Genomic DNA, 21947 nt, shown 5'->3' on the forward strand with positions numbered 1-21947 from the left:
ATTGGAGGGACAACAGTGTCTATTACTACACGTGAAGGGATTGAGTCATGAATTTGATATGCATATTCATAATCTACTTCATCACTTTCAATTCGACTGCTTAGTTAAGTTTTTATTACAATCCTCTAACTTTTATTATATTTTCCAAGGTAAGATAAGAAATATACTTGTCTTGCATTTTATGCAATGATGAAGGGGGCAAAGCCACTATATCTTTCGGTATGGTTAATCTCAATTATATTGTAATAGTTATGTTTACATGTCCTTGTTGGATGTGTCGGATCAAACCATTCACACTTGAATAAGACAATCCTTTTTATGGTTTCACCAGTATATTCAAGCTCAACTATTTCATTAAGTTTCCCATACCAATCACAGTCACCATCACTTGAATTTTCTCTCACACTAATTTCATTATTATCTATTTTTCTCCTTTTATGATTTAATAGTTTGGAATTTATACCCGTTAACGTAGTAAATTAGCCAATAATATGCTTTATTGTTTGGACCTTTGGACATGTTATATAGGTCAATATTTGTGATACCATTACTGGGATTACGCACCTACACATACCATTAAATATGTCAATTGATTGAATAAGAATAATATTAAAAAATTGATAAAATAAAATGTTAGGAAAATTTCATGACGTACATAACTTTTGAACCATGATGGAAATTGATTAAGGCATTCGTGACCATATAATTGTTCAAAATATTTGTAAACATTGCAATATCATTGATTAGATTTGAATAACCATGATCGGGAAAAGTCATTAAAGCAATCATAAGTCACTTACGTTCTGAATGGTTGAACTTCATCACAATTTAATAAGGTGTGCAACTGTACGACATCTGCTTCATCACCTAAGATCCATCATTCTTCTCATTTCCCAGATACACGACCTGGTTGGTTGATTATAGATAGAGTTGGCTCATTACTGCTTTCTCCCCCATCATCATTTTGACCAACCCAAGTCCTCCTAGATTGAACATGAGGTTCGAAATAGTATGTGCAAAAATTTGATGTCTCCTTTGATATATATACCTGGCATATGGATCCTTCCACTTGAACTCTATTTTTCACAATCCTTTTGAACTCTCCGATTTCTCGTTCAAACAGATACATCTACCTGTATTGTACTGGTCCACATACACGTGCTTCATATGCTAAGTGTATAGGCAAGTGCTCCATGCAGTCAAAGAAACCAAGGGGAAGTATTCTTTCTAATTTGAACAAAATCACAGGAATATTGTTCTCCATCACTCATAGGTCTTCAACCCTAAGAGTAGGTGAAAATAGGTCCCTAAAGTACTCACTTAACTCAGTCAATGGCTTCCAAACATGGTCAGGTAGTTCCCTAAATGCAGCAGGTAGAATACACTCCATGAATATGTGACAATCATGAATTTTCATCCCAAAAAACTTCCTTGTTCAACATTCATACAACGACTGAAGTTTGAAGCATAACTGTCAGGCATTTTCAAGTCCTTCACCCACTTACACACGTCTTTGTGGTAAAGTCAGAGTGTAACTTGCCTTTGACTTTGACCATCGACCATCTGCAAGTTGTTGTAACCTCAATTCTAGATGCCTACAATATTCTTATAAATCTTGCCTTGCCTTTACATTATCTATAGTTCGATCAGTGTCCATTACAGTATTCATGATATTGTCAAATACATTTTTTTTCCACATTCATCATATCTAAACATTGGCGAACTAATTTATCCTTCTAATATGGAAACTCCCAGAATATACTTTGTTTGGTCCAATTATGTGTCATCCCATAACTAGGAAACCTAATGGATTTTCCTACTTCTATTATTTTTGCCAAGTGTCTAATTCTATCCCATACTTGATGACCATTTAAATGGACGGGAGGGTCCTCATTCTCAATAGTTACTTTTCTAAATTTGTAGGCTTAACGCCTATAAGGATGTTCCATATCTAAAAATCTCTTATGGGAATCAAACCATGAATTTTTTCCTCCATGTTTCAAAGTAAATGGCTTTGTATCCTCCATACAAATTGGCCATGCTAATTTCCCTTAAGTCATCCATCTAGGCAACATTTCATAAGTAGGAAAATCATTTATCGTCAGCATCAGTGCTGCCTTCAAATTAAAATTTTGCTTCCTTGATAGGTCATAAGTTACTACACCCTCACACCATAACTCTTTCAACTCATAAATCAAAGGTTGAAGGTGTACATCAATTTTAGCCTTTGGATTTTCTGGACCAGGAATTATACGAGTCAAGAACAACTATGGAATTTTCATGCTCATTTCAGGAGGAAGATTAAAAGGTGTAACCACAATAGGCCAACAAGAATATGATTTATTAAATTGATTGTTTGGAGTGAACCCATCATCACATAACCCTAACCTTACATTTCTAGGATCAGATGCAAACTCAAGATATACTTGATCAAAATGTTACCAAGCCTCACCATGAGATGGATGAGTCATTATCCCATCACTCCTATTATTTTCAGTATGCCACATCATGTAAGGAGCTGAACTCATAGACAAATACAACCTTTTTAGCCTAGAAATTAAAGGCAAATAATGCATTGTAGTTTGTGGTACATCTTTATGTTTACCATCTCTACCACATCTTCTTAGTTTAAACCTAGGCTCTCCACAAAATTTGTAATTTTTCAAAACATCATCTTTGTAATACAGCATGTAGCCTTTCAAACAACAATCAATTTTGAGTTCTTTTAATCTAAGTTTGGAAACCAATTTTTTTCATGGTAAAAGTCTTTCGGGATTGAGTCAGGTTGTGGACTAAGCTCACTAATTAATGTAGCCCATTGATCAAATGAACTATGACTTTGATTGCCTTTTGACTTTATGCTTAACATTCTTATTGCGAAAGATAACTCTGAATGCGCATACCCATCCCATAAAGGCTTGTTTGCTGCCTCTAAAACATTATAAAACTTTGCAGCCTTCTATTATACATTACACAAATTTTTAATATAAATTTTTGTATAATCTCCCCTAATATATGTCAGGCTTGTGATTTTCATTGACTAATTTATAATATTTTATACTTGTTCAATGTTAATTGAAGGATTATTTGGTATTGGAATAAATTTAGATGGAGTTTAGAATTATTTATTTTTTTTAAAAAAAGTGAACAATATCGTATGAACAGTGCCGAATGAAAAGTAAAACTGCCTATGAACAGTGGAAACTGCGTACAAACCGTGTATGAACAGTAAAAACCACGTATGAACAGTGACTGCTGACGTCACTTACGCGTACAGTGTGTGTATAGTATGCGTGCACAGTGTTTTCAGCATGAATAGTGCTCTGAACAGTGTTTCTGGCATGAACAGTAAGTCGGTGAACAGTGTTTCCGGCGATGAACAGTAAATTTTGAAAATTTTCTATAAAAAGGGGGCTTCACATGAAATTTTCATTTCTTCATTCCTCTCCAAGGTTCTCAAAGGTTCTAAGGCCAAATACCACCATTTTCTCTCATATTAAACCCTCCTAAACTTAGATTTCTCGTTAGATATGAGATTCTACGTCTATTCTGAGGGATTTGACGTAAGTTTCTTTAAGTTTGAAGCTAGATTTACCGTTCGTTTCTCTTCTTCTTCTCTTTCTCATAGAAGTTCATGAAGTTCTTAAGAGAAACTCTGTTCTAAAGTCAAATCTTTGGTGAAACTTGCTATAAAACAAGTAATATTCGGTAGATCTAGTGTGAATCATCGTTCTGAGGTAAAGGGAGTTTACTTTAACCTATGAACTACGTTTTGAACGGTTTAATATGCTATTTCAAGATGTTTTGATATGATTTTGTTAGATCTATTGAATAAAAGCGATTTTCTAAGCTGTAACTGCTGTTAATTGATTTAAAATGCTGAGATTTTGGCTGATCTATCTTAAACTTTCCTTAGCTGAGCTGTTAAAATAATTTTAGCGGTGTGCATCATGCTGAGATATATGTTTTGCATCATTATAGAGCCGAGTTACATGTTTAGGTGGGTAGACGTGTAACGGTAAGTTCATGCCCAGCTGTTGTACTGTGCTGTCTGGATCCAGACACAGGAATGGGTCGCTCTCGGACCGGCTCGGTTCCTTCTGGATTACTTAGGCTGTGAAACCAGTTGGAAACCGTTTTCACGCTGTGCATTAGATGGGCTGGAAATGCATGGGGTTATTGCTGTGAGAAATATTTTGCACTACATATATGATTTTATTTTATTTTTGTAAGCTCACCTTTGCATTTCTTTCCATGTCGTTGCGTGCGTGTGTACTGCGATGATCGTACAGTGGTACGTGAGCAGATGTAGCAGGTGTTGCATCTACTTCACAGGCTGAGGGACCAGTGAAGAAATGTTAGAAGCTGGAGTCGAGTAATATTGTATCAAAGTCCTTTTTTCTTATATTTTGAGACCTCATGTAGAGGGAGCTGTATAGTATAATTTTGGGTATTTTGAATATTATGAACTAAATGTAATATTATGTTATTCTGTTGGATATTTATTGTAAGAAAACTTTGTTTTATTTTGAAGGAGAAGAGAATTTCATACTTATATTCTCTATTATTTATTTATCCTAAATAAGTATGTGATGTACAAACAATGTTCTCGGTTCCTTACAAAAAGGGGTCGTGACATTTTAGTGGTATCAGAGCATGGTCTAGGAAAACCTACGGGGTGAGGTTGTTAGGCGTCAGTTGTGCATATTAGACATGTGAATTTTAGCTGTGAATCATATATCATAATTTCTAATCATCAGGTTGTGAGGGAACGAGCTTGATCACCTCGGTTCTCAGACACGACAGATGTAGAAAATTTTGGTATATGATACTGGGGTGAGCTATAGGCAATTCATGCTGCGTGAATAATAGGTTGTTAAGCTAAGCTGTAAATGATTGCTGAGATAAGTGTGTTTGCTATGCTGTGTGAATGCCAATATGATGTTATCCTCAGTGCTAAACTGATTAAATTGTTATGATATACTAAATATGAATATATCACTGTAAGCTGAATCTGTGAATATAGCTATGTGGTGGTATTGTTGAATGTGTTAAACGTTAGTAATCTAAGCTAGTCTATATATTAGGATGGCTAGACCAAGAAGATCTGCTACAAACCCTCCTCCTGCTGATGTGAACCAAATGGCTCACGCCATGGAGGACATGGCAGCCACTGTTAGGCAGAGTCTAGATATGATTCAGCAGCAGCAAGCTGCAAATCAAGCCGCTGCTGCAGCACAGGCAGCAGCAGCTACTGCCTCAGCTGCACCTCCTCCTGAATACCATGGGTTGTCAGAGTTCAGGAAGAACGATCCTCCTCAATTCACGGGGGTAGATGGACTAGATGCTGCTGAACTCTGGATCAGGGAGATTGAGAAGATTTTCTTAACTATGGGTTGCACCGAGGAGAGGAAGGTGTTATATGCTACTTATATGCTGACAGGGGATGCAGAGATGTGGTGGCACGGAGCTTGTGCTATGCTGGAGGCCCGAGGTGAAGTCATCACTTGGGCTGTATTTAGAAGTAGTTTTCTGGGAAAGTTTTTCCCTTCCCATGTTCGTGCTGCCAAAGAGCGGGAGTTTCTAAACTTAGTGCAGGAAAACTCATCAATCTATGAGTATGCAATACAGTTTGAGCAGCTTTACAGATTTTATTCTCACCCGACCTCAGAGGAGTGGAGATGTCAGAGGTTTTCAAACGGGCTGAGAACTGACATAAAGAGGATTTTGATTCCACTCAGGATCACTAAATTTACTGACTTGGTGGATCAAGCCACCATTATAGAGAGTCTTAATGCAGAGGATGTTGGTGGAGTTGGGAAGGCTCCATCTAGTAGAGCTGCTAGTAGCTATCGTAATGGAAGTAAGGGTGTTAAGAAGGGCCCCCACAGTCGGTCGCTACGCCAATAACAGTTTCAACCATCTCAGTCGAAAGGGTCGGCAGCGATAGTGGCAGGTACTTCTCTTTCTGTATTGTTTGATTCTGGAGCCACGCACTCTTTTATTGCAGACATTTGTGTGAGAAACTTAGGGTTACCTTGAGCGATCTAAGATGTGAATTGGTAGTATCGACACCTACTTTAAGTTCGATTAAGACTTCAATGGTTTGTGTTAGGTGTCCCATAGTAATTGAGGGACAAAAGTACAAAGTAAATCTTATTTGTATCTCGATGTCAGGGTTAGATGTAATCGTGGGTATGGATTGGCTAATTGCCAATCGTGTGCTAATTGATTGTGGCCGGAGGTATTTAATCTTTCCTGAACAGCAAGGCTGTGTGGAATTAATTTCTACTCGCCAAGTAGAAACATCCTTAGGTGAGGGAGTATCTTGTTTTGTTTTGTTGGGAGTTATGAATGCAGAAGTGGAGCATAGCCTTCAGTCAATACCAGTAGTACGAGAATTCCCTGAGATTTTTCTAGAGGATATTCCTGGAATACCTCCACGTAGAGAGGTGGAGTTTGCTATAGATTTGATTCCTGGAGCTGAGCCAGTGTCTGTAGCACCTTATAGAATGGCGCCGAAGGAGTTGATGGAGCTTAAGGAGCAGATCGAGGATCTAATGCAGAAACAGATGATTAGGCCGAGTGTATCACCTTGGGAAGCACCAGAGTTCTCTTAGTGAAAAAGAGGGACGGGAGTTCTATATTATGTGTTGATTATCGCAAGTTGAATAAGTTGACAATTAAGAATAAGTACCCGTTGCCACGAATCGATGATTTGATGGACCAGCTGAGAGGTGCTAAGGTATTCTCTAAGATTGATTTGAAGTCTAGGTACCATCAGATCCGAGTGAAGGATGAAGATATTCCTAAGACTGCTTTCCACACTAGATATAGCCACTATGAGTATATAGTGATGCCTTTTGGAGTCACAAATGCTCCAGCTGTGTTTATGGACTACATGAATCGGATCTTTAAACCTTTCCTGGATCGATTTGTGGTAGTCTTTATTGATGATATTTTGATTTATTCTAGTTCGTCAGAGGAACATGCAGAGCATTTGAGGACTGTACTTAGTGTTTTAAGGGAGAAACAATTGTATGCTAAATTGTCTAAGTGTGAGTTTTGGCTAGAGGAAGTGAAATTCCTTGGTCATGTTATTTTCGCTAAGGGAATTATAGTTGATCCTTCCAAAGTTGAAGCGGTGTTGCAGTGGGAAAGGCCTAAGACAGCCAGAGAGATTCGTAGTTTTGTGGGCCTAGCAGGTTACTACCGGAGATTTATAGAGGGATTTGCGAAGATAGCTGCACTATTAACACGGTTAACTCGCCGTGATCAACCCTTTGTATGGACTAAGGAATGTGAGCAAAGTTTTAATGAGTTGAAGCAGAGACTAACTTCTTCGCCGGTGTTGATTCTCCCTGATACTAGTGGACAGTTTGAGGTGTACTGTGATGCTTCCCATCAGGGATTTGGATGTGTGTTGATGCAAGATAAGAGAGTGGTAGCTTATGCATCTCGCTAATTGCGAACTCATGAGTGAAATTACCCGATTCATGATCTTGAGTTAGCTGCTGTGGTCTTTGCTTTGAAGGTGTGGCGGCACTATCTTTATGGAGCTCAGTTTGATGTGTATAGTGATCACAAGAGTCTGAAGTATTTATTTGATCAGCGAGAGTTAAATATGAGGCAAAGACGTTGGGTGGAATTCATTAAAGATTATGATTTTCAGCTCCAATACCATCCAGGAAAAGCTAACGTGGTGGCTGATGCATTAAGTAGGAATGTGGTTCAGGCATTCTCCTTAAGAGTTAGTGAAACTCTTTTGGTAGAACAATTCTGAGACCTGAAGATACATGTGGACTTATCACCTGAAAAGATTAGTTGCAGCCGAATTGTGGTGACTAATAATTTCTTACAGGAAATTAAAGACAAACAACTGTGGGATCCGATGTTATGTCGGATTGTATTTCTCTTAGGGACAGATAAAGCAAAGGGTTTTAGTGAAGGTGCTAATGGTATTCTCAAATGCCAAGGTCGAGTTTGTGTCCCTAGAGATACTGAATTAAAGAGAGCAATTCTAGAAGAAGGACATAAGGGTAGTCTCAACATTCATCCTGGTGTTACCAAGATGTATCAAGATTTAAAGCAGATGTTTTGGTGGCCAGGCATGAAGCGAGAGATAGCTGAATTTGTTAAAGCTTGTTTGACTTGCCAGAAGGCAAAGGCGGAGTACCAGAGCCCTCCAGGAGAGTTGCAGACGATGGAAATTCCAGAGTGGAAGTGGGACCATGTGACTATGGACTTTGTGTCTCATCTACCTAGAACAGTTAAAAATCACGATGCCGTGTGGGTCATAGTTGATAGGCTAACCAAGAGTGCGCATTTCTTGCCAATTAACATGACCTTTAGCTTGGAGAAATTAGCAGAATTGTACATTAGAGAGATTGTCAGGTTACACGGAGTACCTTCTAGTATTATCTCTGATAGGGATCCTCGATTACTTCCCAGTTTTGGCAGAGTTTCCAAGAAGCTATGGGCACACAGTTGAGGTTGAGTTCTACATATCATCCGCAGACAGATGGTCAATCTGAGCGTACTATTCAGACCTTAGAGGACTTATTGCGGACTTGTATTGTAGAGCATAGGAGTAATTGGGAGGATATGCTTCCTTTGGTAGAATTCACTTATAATAATAGCTACCATTCGAGTATAGATGTGGCACCATTTGAGGCTCTGTATGGTAGAAGGTGTAGAACCCCTATCTGTTGGTTCCAAGATGGAGTACATTTGATGGTTGGGCCTGAAATGCTGCAAGAAACTAAGGAGAAAGTTGAACTTATTAGAGAAAAGCTGAGAGCCACCCAGAGTCGATAGAAATCTTATGCTGACCGACGCAGAAGATCTCTAGAATTTGAAGTTGGTGATCACGTATTCTTGAGAGTATCATGCACTACAGGTGTGCCCTAAAAGCCAAGAAGTTAACACCTAAGTTCATAGGACCGTATCAGATATTACATTGTAGAGGACCAGTAGCCTATGAATTAGCGTTACCACCTCAGTTGTTAGGACTACATAATGTTTTCCATGTATCGCAGCTAAGAAAGTATGTTTCTGATTCATCTCATGTAATTGAGCCTGATGTTGTGGAGTTACGAGATGATTTGTCTGTGGAGGTCCCAGCTGCTCGTATCGAGGATACTAGAGTTAAGGAACTTAGAGGCAAGACTATTCGGTTAGTAAAGGTTGTTTGGGACCCAGTAACTGGTGATGCCACAGGGGAGTTAGAGGAAAGAATGAAAGAGTTGTACCCTCATCTTTTCTCTGAGCGATGAAATTTTCGAGGACAAAAATTTATTTTCGGGGGGAGAATTGCCAGACTTGTGATTTATCATTGACTAATTTATAATATTTTATATTTGTTCAATGTTAATTGAAGGATTATTTGGTATTAGAATAAATTTAGATGGAGTTTAGAATTATGTTTTTTTTTTTTAAAAAACAAGTGAACAGTATCATATGAACACTGTCGAATGAACAGTAAAACTGCCTATGAACAGTGCAAATCGCGTACAAACCGTGTATGAACAGTAAAAACCGCGTATGAACAGTGACTGCTGACGTCATTAGTGACATCATCCTGACGTCATGGCTGACGTCACATATGCATACAGTGCGTGTACAGTACGCGTGCATAGTGTTTTCAGCATGAATAGTACTCTGAACAGTGTTTCCGGCATGAACAGTAAGGCGGTGAACAGTAAATTTTGAAATTTTTCTATAAAAAGGGGGTTTCACACGAAATTTTCATTTCTTCATTCCTTTCCAAGGTTCTCAAAAGGTTCTAAGTCCAAATACCACCATTTTCTCTCATATTAAACCCTCCTAAACTTAGATTTCTCGTCAGATATGAGATTCTACGTCTATTCTGAGAGATTTGAAGTAAGTTTCTTTAAGTTTGAAGCTAAATTTACTGTTCGTTTCTCTTCTTCTTCTCTTTCTCATATAAGTTCATGAAGTTCTTAGGAGAAACTCCGTTCTAAAGCTAAATCTTCGGTGAAACTTGCTATAAAATAAGTAATATTCGGTAGATCTAGTGTGAATCATCGTTCTGAGGTAAGGAGAGTTTGCTTTAACCTATGAACTACGTTTTGAACGGTTTAATATGCTATTTCAAGATGTTTTGATATGATTTTGTTAGATCTATTGAATTAAAGCTATTTTCTAAGCTGTAACTGCTGTTAATTGATTTAAAATGCTGAGATTTTGGCTGATCTATCTTAAACTTGTCTTAGCTGAGCTGTTAAAATAATTTTAGCGGTGTGCATCATGCTGAGATATATGTTTTGCATCATTATAGAGCCGAGTTACATGTTTAGGTGGGTAGACGTGTAACAGTAAGTTCATGCTGAGCTGCTGTGCTGTCTGGATCCAGATACCAGAATGGGTCGCTCCCGGACCGGCTCAGTTCCTTCTGGATTACTTAGCTGTGAAACCAGTTGGAAACCGTTTTCATGTTGTGCATTAGATGGGCGGGAAATGCATGGGGTTATTGCTGTGAGAAATATTTTGCTCTACATATATGATTTTATTTTATTTTTGTAAGCTCACCTTTGCATTTCTTTCTATGTCGTTGTGTGTGTGTGTACTGCGATGATCGTACGGTGGTACGTGAGCAGATGTAGCAAGTGTTGCATATACTTCACAGGCTGAGGAACCAGTGAAGAAATGTTAGAAGCTGGAGTCGAGTAATATTGTATCAAAGTCCTTTTTCCTTATATTTTGAGACCTCATGTAGAGGGAGCTGTATGGTATAATTTTGGGTATTTTGAATATTATGAACTAAATGTAATATTATGTTATTCTGTTGGATATTTGTTGTAAGAAAACTTTGTTTTATTTTGAAGGAGAAGAGAATTTCATACTTATATTCTCTATTATTTATTTATCTTAAATAAGTATGTGATATACAAATAATGTTCTCGGTTCCTTACAAGAAGGGGTCGTGACAATACATGTTAATTTCCTTATGTTTGTTTACCATTTTTTTACAAAAGTCAAATTTTCACCACACATAACTAATATATTATATAATAGTATATTAATCAATGCATAAAACACAAACACATCACAATCCTAAACCGTTCTAGAGCACATCCCCTTGTAACTCCACAACATGCATATTCTACAAATTTCGCAAATACAAACAATCCTACAACACACAATAATCAAGTTCGGAGAAGGACCTCTACGCTTGTCCCCTTAGTCATACAACTTCCAATCCTACAACTCTATCTTAGAAATTTTAAGTCTTTAAAATACATCAAAAATAAAAAAACTAAACCGATTAAAAGTTAAAGTATCATACTGGGAACACAATGATACAAATTATCTTTCAAATGAATGTTCCAATCATTCGCAAAGGCCAAAAAACTGAAGCTCCTGGAGAGAGAGAGAGAGAGGAAATTATGCAAAATGAGAAGAAGAAGAGGGAGGCGTAGTTTTATGTGTTTAGCACATTACAGACAGAAAATGAAGCACGACCTTGCATAATGGAAGCACGACCTTGCATAATGGAAAATTTAAATCCAACATATGCAATCTCACTATTTATATATAATTTTTTTTATAATTGAGTGTAGCTACATGACTTTAACTAGAGGGTAAATATGCGTGTCACAAAAACAATGAATACTATACATGATACAAAATTTGTAGGATCAAGTTATGTGTCAAAATTGCAAAAGTTGTGTCCCTTTAAAAGACAGAACTTGTAGTATTGTGCCATGTGTATAAATCATGCAAGTTTCGTCACTACAGTAGACAAAACTGAACTTTATGCTATGTGATACTTGTATTTCTTTGCAGGATACAAAACATGCTCTCATTTTGACGAGTGTCATTTTGCTAAAGGTTTGTCTTCTATTGGGACAAAATTTGTAGATGCCATCATTTGTAATTTGTTTTGTAAGAATAAAGCTTGTTGATCGAGGGAGACAATAGAGGCTGATGTTGCTGCTTGGCTAATATAGAAATAAAAACACAAAATGAAAAAGTAAGAACTTCTCTGTCTATACAAAATTTTTTAATAGGGAAAATAGAAACTCATTACATAATTAATTTATACCAAAAATAAAACCTTCAAAAATTTATAATTCAAAACCCTTTTAAGAATCAAAATTAGAAGAACAAATCCACGTGATACAATATTCACAACTAAGAACAACAAATAATAAATAAATTTCACTTTTAAAAAAAGAATTATTAGAAAAGAATTAATATGCCTATTCTTATATTATTATGAGAGATGAGGGTATATATAATATAAGATTCAATAGTAGTAGCATTAGAAAGTAATTTTCATGACGGTTTTACTTTATTTAATTGTCATCTTGATTTTTCAATAAACTTGGATAATGAAAAAATAACAGAAATTATAAAAGTTTTTATAAATTCTCCTACCAATGTTGCGGATGGGTCTATAGATCATTTTCATATAATTTGTAGGGTATGTTATAAAGTCTCAAAAGTAAATTATAATTTTAAAATTTTAAAATAAACAAAGAAAATTGAATAATAACGGTAAAAATAAATAAAAAAATAAATCTAGTATAAACCTCCAAACTGCTTAATAAAAAAGAACTAAATAGAAAGATTTCAAAAGTACAGGGAATAAAAAAACACAGTAGAAACGTTTAAAGTATATAATCCAAATATAAGAAAAAATATTAAAAAAGCACCAACTATTCGTATTAAAATGGATAGACATAATTCTTAAAATCAAAGAATATGAACTCGTTCTAATTGATCCAACATATTCATTCTGAAAGGATCAGCTGACTTATAGGCAAATGACCCTAGCTTTAGCTAGTTCTATCTGTTTCTTCGGATAATCAGGTGACCAATCATTTTCAGGTGTTTGAGTTTTATTCTCACACGTGAAGGGAATATTGAGATATTGCTTAGAATTGAATCAAATCTCCAATACTGTTTTTTTGCATTAAAATGCAATTTTACTACAAAAGTAATGTAATATAAATAATCATTTTCATATTATTAATAAATAGGCCTAATTCATTTTCAAAAACTAGTTGATAGGTCATGTATCGTATTAAAAAATCATAAAATTTAGGTGAAATTTCAACTCTAATCGGTGAGTCGTGTCAACTATACTACACTTACGATTTATTTATTGAAAAATTTGGTATCACTTGTTTCTCAAAATTAGCTTAAAGGAAAAAATTTAGATATTTTGACACACGATAAAAAAAAATATTGGGTATCCATGTAATTAATTCTAGCATTACTATGAATTGGTGGTTGATAACTGTTAATTAAACTTAGCTTGGCATCCTAATATTGGAATTCTAAGAAACTTGTAATATTCTTAGTACCTGTAACAAAACTAGTTGTTATGGATTTCGATCCTTTATTTTGTTGAATAATATCACGTGGTTATGTTAGATTATTTTAATAATCTTGTTATAGTGGCCTATGTAACTTATAACATAACTCTAATTAATGATTTAATGTGATAGTCGTTAAATATAAAATATAGAGTCATTGAGGGTATAATTGTAAATACAATTATAAGGAAACCGTCCCCTCTCCCTTCATATAAATTAAAGAGCGGTTACCAAATAAAGGTTACGGCATTTCTCACTTTCACGGTTTTTGAGTGAGCTCACGGTAAACGCATAAATGAACTTTCTCTCAACCATCTGAGAGAAGCTGAAAGAAGAAGGAAGAGTTGGGGAAAATACCAAGGAATCAACAATATCAAAGAGAGAGGTAACATCAAGGAACAATGGATTCAGGTTAGTGCTCTCTGAACCCTTAATTGTATGAGAACCATATATTGTATTGTGAGAGTAACGTAATTCAAGATCTCAAAGGGAAAGGTAATTTCATAATAGTCATTACTTAATAGAAATTACATAATGGATTAAAGAAAATCCTAACAGTTGGTATCAGAGATAAGTTGTGAATTTCGTTGATTCTCCATAAAAGATTGGTTCTCCATTAAAGTTTTCCCCAAATTACATGAACCCTAGGTATTTAATATGATGGATTGGCATTATTTTGATGTTGAATAATTGCTTTGGATTCAATAATTGAAAACCCTAAGATTTTGGAAGTTAGAAACATTGGATTTTGAATCTGCAATATGAGCCGGGCCATGTATCAGTGAGCAGGGCCATATATCAGTGAGCAGGGCCATGCATCAAGGAGCAGGGCCACGCATCAGGAACAAGCACGACCATGCTTCCACGAAGCACGACCTTGCATAATGGAAGCACGACCTTGCATATTGTGAGCACAACCATGCATCAATTATAAGCACGACCTTGCATATTGTGAGCACAACCATGCATCAATTATAAGCACGGTCATGCATCAAGAAGTAAGGCCATGCTTCAGGAAGCAGGGGCATGCATCAGAGATGAGCATGGCCTTACTTCATCGAAGCACAACCATGCATTAAGTAAAAGCACGGTCGTGCATAGGAATTTTACGGCAGAATAAGGAATATAATTCCTAAAATATATAGATAATTTTAGAATTACATCAAAGTGAATTTTACTCACCAAAGTGATTAAATTCTCAAGTTAATTAATTCTAAATTACATTATCATAATGAGAACTTCACAATTTAGTGCTTAATTTTAAGGGTAACTTGTTAGTCACCAAAGTGGCCTAGTTTTAAAAGTTCTTTAAGCATTTAATTTTGTGTTATAAATTGTTCAAAATTGTTTGATGCTACATGGAAACAAAGAGTGAACAATTTAGCTCATTAATTATAACGCTAGGATATCACCCAAAGGTGGATCATTGTATATGATTAATGACATCAAGGAGACATGTAAGCACTTCATAATATGTTTGTATATCCAAAGATGACTTGCATATTGGTTTGAGTGACTAGTTGTCAATTAAAGTTGTTTATTAGCATCATTATAGATAAATTGTGTATTTAGACGTTACCCAAAGGTAAACTTAGATACATAATTGATGACGGTTGACTGTCTGAATCCATTAAGTTTATTCAAAGCATAAATGTTTAAGCATGTGTTAAATGATTCAGTCCCTATGAATACGTATGACATGAGTAATGACGTAGTCAAGTTCAATGGGCTCAATTATGATGATTAGGATGAGGAAGTTAGATTCTAACTAGGTGTTATGGACTTAGACCAAGAAATCATTATGGAACAAGAGCCCGCAACCATCACAGAGACCAGTACTGAAGAGGAAAAGACTCTTAGTGAGGCTTGGGAAAGGTTGAATAGGCTGAGCTCAAGCTTGCTGAAGATGACTATGGCTGAAAATGTGAAGCCATCAATGCCAAAGACTGAAAATGCTAGGAAATTTATGGCAAAAGTAAAAAAATATGCACAATCGGACATTACTGACAAGTCCATTACAGGCACCTTGTTGACTGAGCTGACTACTAAGAAGTTTGATTGGTCACATCTTATTTATGACCATGTGACTGACATGATCAATCAAGCAGCAAAGCTAAAATCAATGGGCATAAAGGTAAAGGAATTCTTTCTAGTACAGTTCGTTTTGAACTCACTCCCTCCTGAGTTTGGTCAGTTCCAGGTGAATTACAACACCATTAAGGATAAATAGAACATACAAGAAATTAAGACCATGTTAGTTCAGGAGGAAGGGAGGCTGGAAAAGGTGAAAGAACACTCCGTCCATCTCACATTTCACGAAGGGGCTAGTAGTAGCAAGGCTAAGCCAGGTAAGAAGGACAAGAAGGATAAGACCTTATTAAAGGTTCGTTAAGGCCAAATCCAAAAGGGCCAGAGGTGCTTCTTCTGCAAGAAGATTGATCACTTCAAGAAAGATTGTTCGAAGAGAAAGGTTTGGTTCGAAAGGAAAGGTATATATTATGTTTAAGTGTGCTTTGAATCAAATCTTATTGAGGTACCTAAAATACCTGGTGGTGAATCTCTGTTTCATGCTGAGAGTGCTATTAGTAGTAATTTGATCTAGTCGAATTGCTTGAAGGTATGAGATCTAGTCGAATTGCCTGAAGGTTCAAAACGAGTCGGTTGCAAGTGGTCTTAAAGACCAAACGTGACTCAAAAGGAAACTTTGAGAGATACAAGGCTAGACTTGTTGCTAAAGGATACACTCAAAAGGATGGCATAGACTATAAAGAGACCTTTTCTTCAGTTTCAAAGAAGGACTCTTTAAGAATTGTTATGGCTTTGGTGGCTCATATTGACTTAGAGCTCCACCAAATGGATGTAAAGACCGCCTTTCTGAATGGTGACTTGGAAGAGGAAGTTTATATGGATCAGCCGGATGGCTTCTTGACCGCAGGTAAAGAAAGTATGGTGTGTAAGTTAAGGAAATCAATATATGGGTTGAAACAGGCTTCCAGACAATGATATCTTAAGTTCAATGATACCATCACGTCATATGGTTTTGTAGAGAACATTGTTGACTGGTGTATCTATATGAAGGTCAGTGGGAGTAAGTTCATCATTTTAGTCCTGTATGTTGATGACATTCTTCTTGCTACTAATGATGTTGGACTGTTGCATGATGTAAAGGAATTTCTCTCTAAGAACTTTGAGATGAAAGATATGGGTGAGGCTTTCTATGTGATTGGAATAGAAATATTTTGTAATAGATCACAAGGATTACTAGGATTGTCTCAGAAAGGCTACATCAACAAAGTACTAGAGAGATTCAAAATGGAAAAGTGCTCATCAAGGGTAGTTCCAATTCAAAAGGGAGACAAGTTTAGTGAAATGCAATGTCCCAAGAATGAGTTGGAGCAGAAAACAATGAAATCTATTCCCTATGCATCAGTGGTCGGGAGTTTAATGTATGCTCAGACATGCACTCGGCCTGATATCAGTTTTGCTGTTGGAATGTTAGGCCGATATCAAAGTAATCCCAAAATGGACCACTGGAAGGCTGCAAAGAAAGTCCTTAGGTATTTACAAGGCACCAAGGACTACATGCTTAATTATAGGAGATCTAGTCAACTGGAAGTGGTTAGCTACTCGGATTTAGACTATGCTGGATGTGTAGACTCAAGGAAATCGACCTTTGGCTACATCTTCTTGTTAGCTGGAGGTGCAATTTCATGGAAGAGCGGAAAGGAGTCCATTAATGCTACGTCTACCATGGAAGTGAAATTTGTGGCATGCTTTGAGGCTACTATTCATGCTTTGTGGCTGCGGAACTTTGTCTTAAGGCTTGGTATTGTTGATAATATAGAAAAGCCGCTGAGAATGTACTGTGATAATTTCGTAGCTGTCTTCTTCTCTAAGAATGATAAGTATTCAAAGGGATCAAAGCATATGGACTTAAAATACTTATTAGTGAAAGAAGAAGTGCGAAAACAGAAAGTGTCTATTGAGCATATTGGTACTGATTTAATGATAGCGGATCCGCTAACTAAGGGATTGCCCCCTAAAACGTTTTCTGGCCATGTTGGTAGAATAAAGTGCGAAAACAGAAAGTGTCTATTGAGCATATTGGTACTGATTTAATGATAGCGGATCCGCTAACTAAGGGATTGCCCCCTAAAACGTTTTCTGGCCATGTTGGTAGAATAGGCATTATAGACAAGTCCTTGTTAGCATGATTGTGTGATTCACATATATGTGTATAGATTGTTTTGCTCATATTATTGTAGACATTTTGGGTATTCAGTAAAAGTATTGTTTCTGCTTGTTTACTTGTTATCTGAATTGTGTTAATGTACATGTATGGTTTGAGTTTGATAACAGGTTAAGTGTTAAAAACACATCAGAGTTACAGTCTGTAGTATGACTGATTAAAGCTGTTTTGATTTGAGTTGGTTCTGTGATACTTGGAAGGAATCATGTCGTCAAATGACTTGTGACCGCCATGATCCGATTAACTTAAATCATTAAAAGATGATGACTTGATATTATCAATGATATGTGCACTTACAGTTCATTGAATCATCAAGTCGTCACATAGGCCAAGTGGGAGATTGTTAGATTATTTTAATAATCTTGTTATAGTGGCCTATGTAACTTATAGCGTGACTCTAATTAATGATTTAATATGATGGTGGTTAAATATAAAATATAAAGTCATTGAGGGTATAATTGTAAATACAATTATAAGGAAACCCTCCCCTCTCCCTTCATATAAATTAAAGAGCGGTTACCAAATGAAGGTTACGACATTTCCTATTTCTCACTCTCACGGTTTCTGAGTGAGCTCACGGTAAACGCATAAATGAACTTTCTCTCAACTATCTGAGAGGAGCTGAGAGAAGAAGGAAGAGTTGGGGAAAATATCAAGGAATCAACAATATCAAAGAGAGAGGTAACATCAAGGAACAATGGATTCAGGTTAGTGTTCTCTGAATCCTTAATTGTATGAGAACCATATATTGTATTGTGAGAGTAATGTAATTCAAGATCTCAAAGGGAAAAGTAATTTCATAATAGTCATTACTTAATAGAAATTACATAATGGATTAAAGAAAATCCTAACAGGTTATTATGTAGGAGAAATAAAGATAATTTTTATTAAATTTATTTAGTAGGTTCAAAACTAATTTTAGTGAGTTCTTTTTAATAAAAATATAATTTTTTTTCTTTTTAACGTGACGATCTTACATTTTTTAATGAGATAAACTTCTTTATAAGATCTTACATACGATAAAAAATTATCTAGTAAAATAAAACAAACTCATTTTATAAGTTAAAATTAATTTTTATTTTTTTATTTTTTTAAGTTTATATTATTTAATTTATTTAAAACAATGATAATTATTTTAAAAAAATTATTAATTTTTTATTTTAATTTTTTCGTCTATAAACTTATCTAGAAACTTACCCAAACTAGTGTTACTAACTTAAGAGGAGGCTACAAAATAGTGAATACACCTTTAATATTTGAAGTGTGACCCTTCTATCATTTAGAATATCACATGCAACTGACGCATTTCTTTCTATTGTTAATGTCATATAAAATAGATTTGGACTTCCGGCAACTAGTGAACCGGCTGCCAAAGGGAGCAAGTCTCACGATTCTCTCAGATTCATGCCATAGTGATGGCCTCGTTGACAAAGAGAAGGAACAGATTGGACCATCCTCAATGGTTAACAAAAATGGCGCACTGAAACTCAGCTATACCCCAAAAACAATCCCTTTTGAGTCCATATTGCAACACCTCTCATCATTAACAAAAATAAACACCACAGACATTGGAACCCATATGTTAGAATTCTTTGGCTCAGAAGCCAGTTTGAGGTTTCGGTTACCTTTATTTGATCATGATTTTTTGGAACCATTGAGGCCTGATGAGGGGATTCTGTTGAGTGGTTGCCAAGCTGATGAAACCTCTGCAGACATGAACCCAAATGTGCGTGGTGGAAAGGCCTATGGAACATTCAGCAATGCCATTCAGATGGTGTTAAAGGAGAATCTGTGTCAGCTAAGCAACAAAGAGGTTGTTATGATGGCGAGGAAGATCCTACAAACACAAAGGTTTTGAACAACATCCTTGCCTCTATTGCAGTGACGAGAATGCTAATGCTACCTTCTTGTGGCAACATCAGAACACAGATTTATGAGTGTCGACATTAACAAATCTGAATCAAGAATATCTTCTTGTGTGATGTGTCAGTGTCACTACTTTGCTGTACTGTTGCATGAATTTTATATGAAATAAATGGAATAAAGGTATTAATTCTTGAACCAAATCGGTATGTTCACAAATGAGATCTAAACTATACCAGAGGTGCTGAGATCATAGTTAAAGCAAGAATAGCATAGATAAATAGAATTTTGATTAAAAAAAAAAAAGCTATATAAAACTGATATAAAATTTTAAATTGGTAAGGAAATTAATAATGATTAGGAGAGCTTTATTTTTTCTATAAATACAAAGAGAAATTTACAGGGAGAATTTTCAAGTTCAGTGAGTTACTCTCATGTTCAGTGAGTTCCTCTCAAGTACAAAATATTATTTTTGATTTTATTCATAAAAAAATAACCATCAAAATATTTTTAGCCTTAGCTTTTATTTACAAGTACAAAAAATTTATTAATTAAGTACTAGAGATGCTTAGCCCATATCTATAAGTATTAAACACTATGTAATAATTCTCGCAAATTATCCCAAAACAGTCTCTTCTAAACCTAACATTCTCTTATGCAATAGGAAGGAAAGTATGCTTTCAAGTAATAGCTCTATGTCATTATGCAAAAATAAGCAATTTCATGTTAAGAATGGGTTCAAAACAGTAAAAAATGAATGAGAAACATATTGTTTTAGCTGTAAGTGCTTGTCATGTCTTCAATTTAATCACCTCTATCACTTTTAGGGATCCAATTCATGATTAGAAAAAATAATTTCATTTTTATGTTTGTAAATACACTACAATGTCAAGTTCCAAATAATTAACCAAAGTGACAACTTTCCATTGTTTCCTACCCGATAGCAACTCAGAAAAATCAATGACATTATATACTAAGGAAGAATAAGAGCATAGTAAACAGTTCAACTAAGCTGAAATATCCTCCCAAATGGACTTTACAAAACTACAATTTATGAATAAATAAACAATATTCTCTATCTTCTTTTTACAAAAAATACATTTATTGTTTTTAAAAATATGATTTAGTCTCCTTCTATAATAAGATTAGCTTTAGAGAAAAGAGAATCACGCATCACCTGTGGTGTAAATACTTAAACTTTATGTGGAACCCAACTGCACCTAAACCTAGTTCAAAATTTAAATGCTTAAAAAAATTATATTTTTAACCTTAGCTTAATTATAAAAAATATTTTTTTTAAATACATTAATTGCTAAGTTCTTTTATATCTCTATTTATTACAAAATTTATATCCTATCCTTTGTCCAATATAAATGGATAATATTTATTTATTAATATATAATATTTTTCTAACATTTACAACATTTTATATAATATAAAATTGTATTTTTATTAAAAATTATAATATTTAATGATATTAAATGCATTTAACTGCATTGAGTTTTATACTTTCAAGTAAACAATTTTTATTTATAATTTCTTATTTATGTAATTATGTACATGTTAAAAATAGTGAATAAATAATATATTAATTTAACTATTTAATATTATTAATATTTTTAAAATAAAATATAAATTTATGATATACAAGTACGTTTTATTAATTTTAATGAATAGAATAATTATTTTTTCATAAATAAGATTACAAAAAAAAAAAAAATACAACTTTTTTAATGTTGAATTGATTGTTTGCTGGTGGCAATTATTGTCCTTGGAACATTTTGTTTTGATATCGTTGTTTGTCGCTACATACTTCCACTGTTAATACTTTCTTTTTTAATTCTTATCTTTATCATAACACTCTTTATGCCATTCAAATATTCTTCTATCACACTAATTCAATCATATTTTTTTTTATTTCTCTTGTAAAAGCAGGGCCTCTTTTTCGACTTGATGTTTTTATTTTAGATTTTGCGATAAAAATAAATTTTTAATCCATTCAATATTTGTTTATTTCATTTTGAAATTCATGTTGAATTTTGTCGACCAATATCTCTAAAGGATGAGTAAACTCAAGACGTGATCCGTGTAATCTCTTGAATAATAGCAAAGTATACGAGTCTATAGTTCGAGATAAAAGTGGTTTTATTTTTTAAATGTAGATATATATCTTAGTCATCATGTGAAAATATGGATATAGTTAGTCCAAAGTCATAAAATTATTTCATAAATTATTTTGAAATCTGTAACTATACTTCTTTTCAAGAGTCAAAGGAATCATGGAGAGTATTTGGTTTTAGGCATTTTACAAGAGAGTTTGAAATTACACTAAAAGAGATAGAATTATAAATTTCTCTCATAATGTGGGTTGTATCCTTGTTACATGAATTACTTTTTTCTTTCATTATTTGTTATTTTCTTCTATTAATCTCTTGTTTTCGCTGCAAATCACTCCATTGAAGCTTCTTCGTGGATATCCTAACCCTTTG

At 34.8% G+C, this 21947-nt stretch overlaps 1 protein-coding gene and 1 pseudogene across 1 annotated transcript; both read left to right on the top strand.

Annotated features, from left to right (window-relative positions):
* Window positions 1-5088: 5088 nt before the first annotated feature.
* LOC113862211 lies at window positions 5089-5910 on the top strand. The gene has a single exon (XM_027495319.1). It carries the CDS (start codon window positions 5089-5091, stop codon window positions 5908-5910), a length of 822 nt encoding a protein of 273 aa, XP_027351120.1.
* A 602-nt stretch (window positions 5911-6512) lies between these two features.
* LOC113862213 lies at window positions 6513-19532 on the top strand (annotated as a pseudogene).
* The last annotated feature ends 2415 nt before the right edge of the window (window positions 19533-21947 follow it).

Source organism: Abrus precatorius, unplaced genomic scaffold (genome assembly GCF_003935025.1).
Source record: "Abrus precatorius isolate BTA unplaced genomic scaffold, Abrus_2018 Scaffold3, whole genome shotgun sequence".
In the NCBI taxonomy this organism is placed as follows: Eukaryota; Viridiplantae; Streptophyta; class Magnoliopsida; order Fabales; family Fabaceae; genus Abrus; species Abrus precatorius.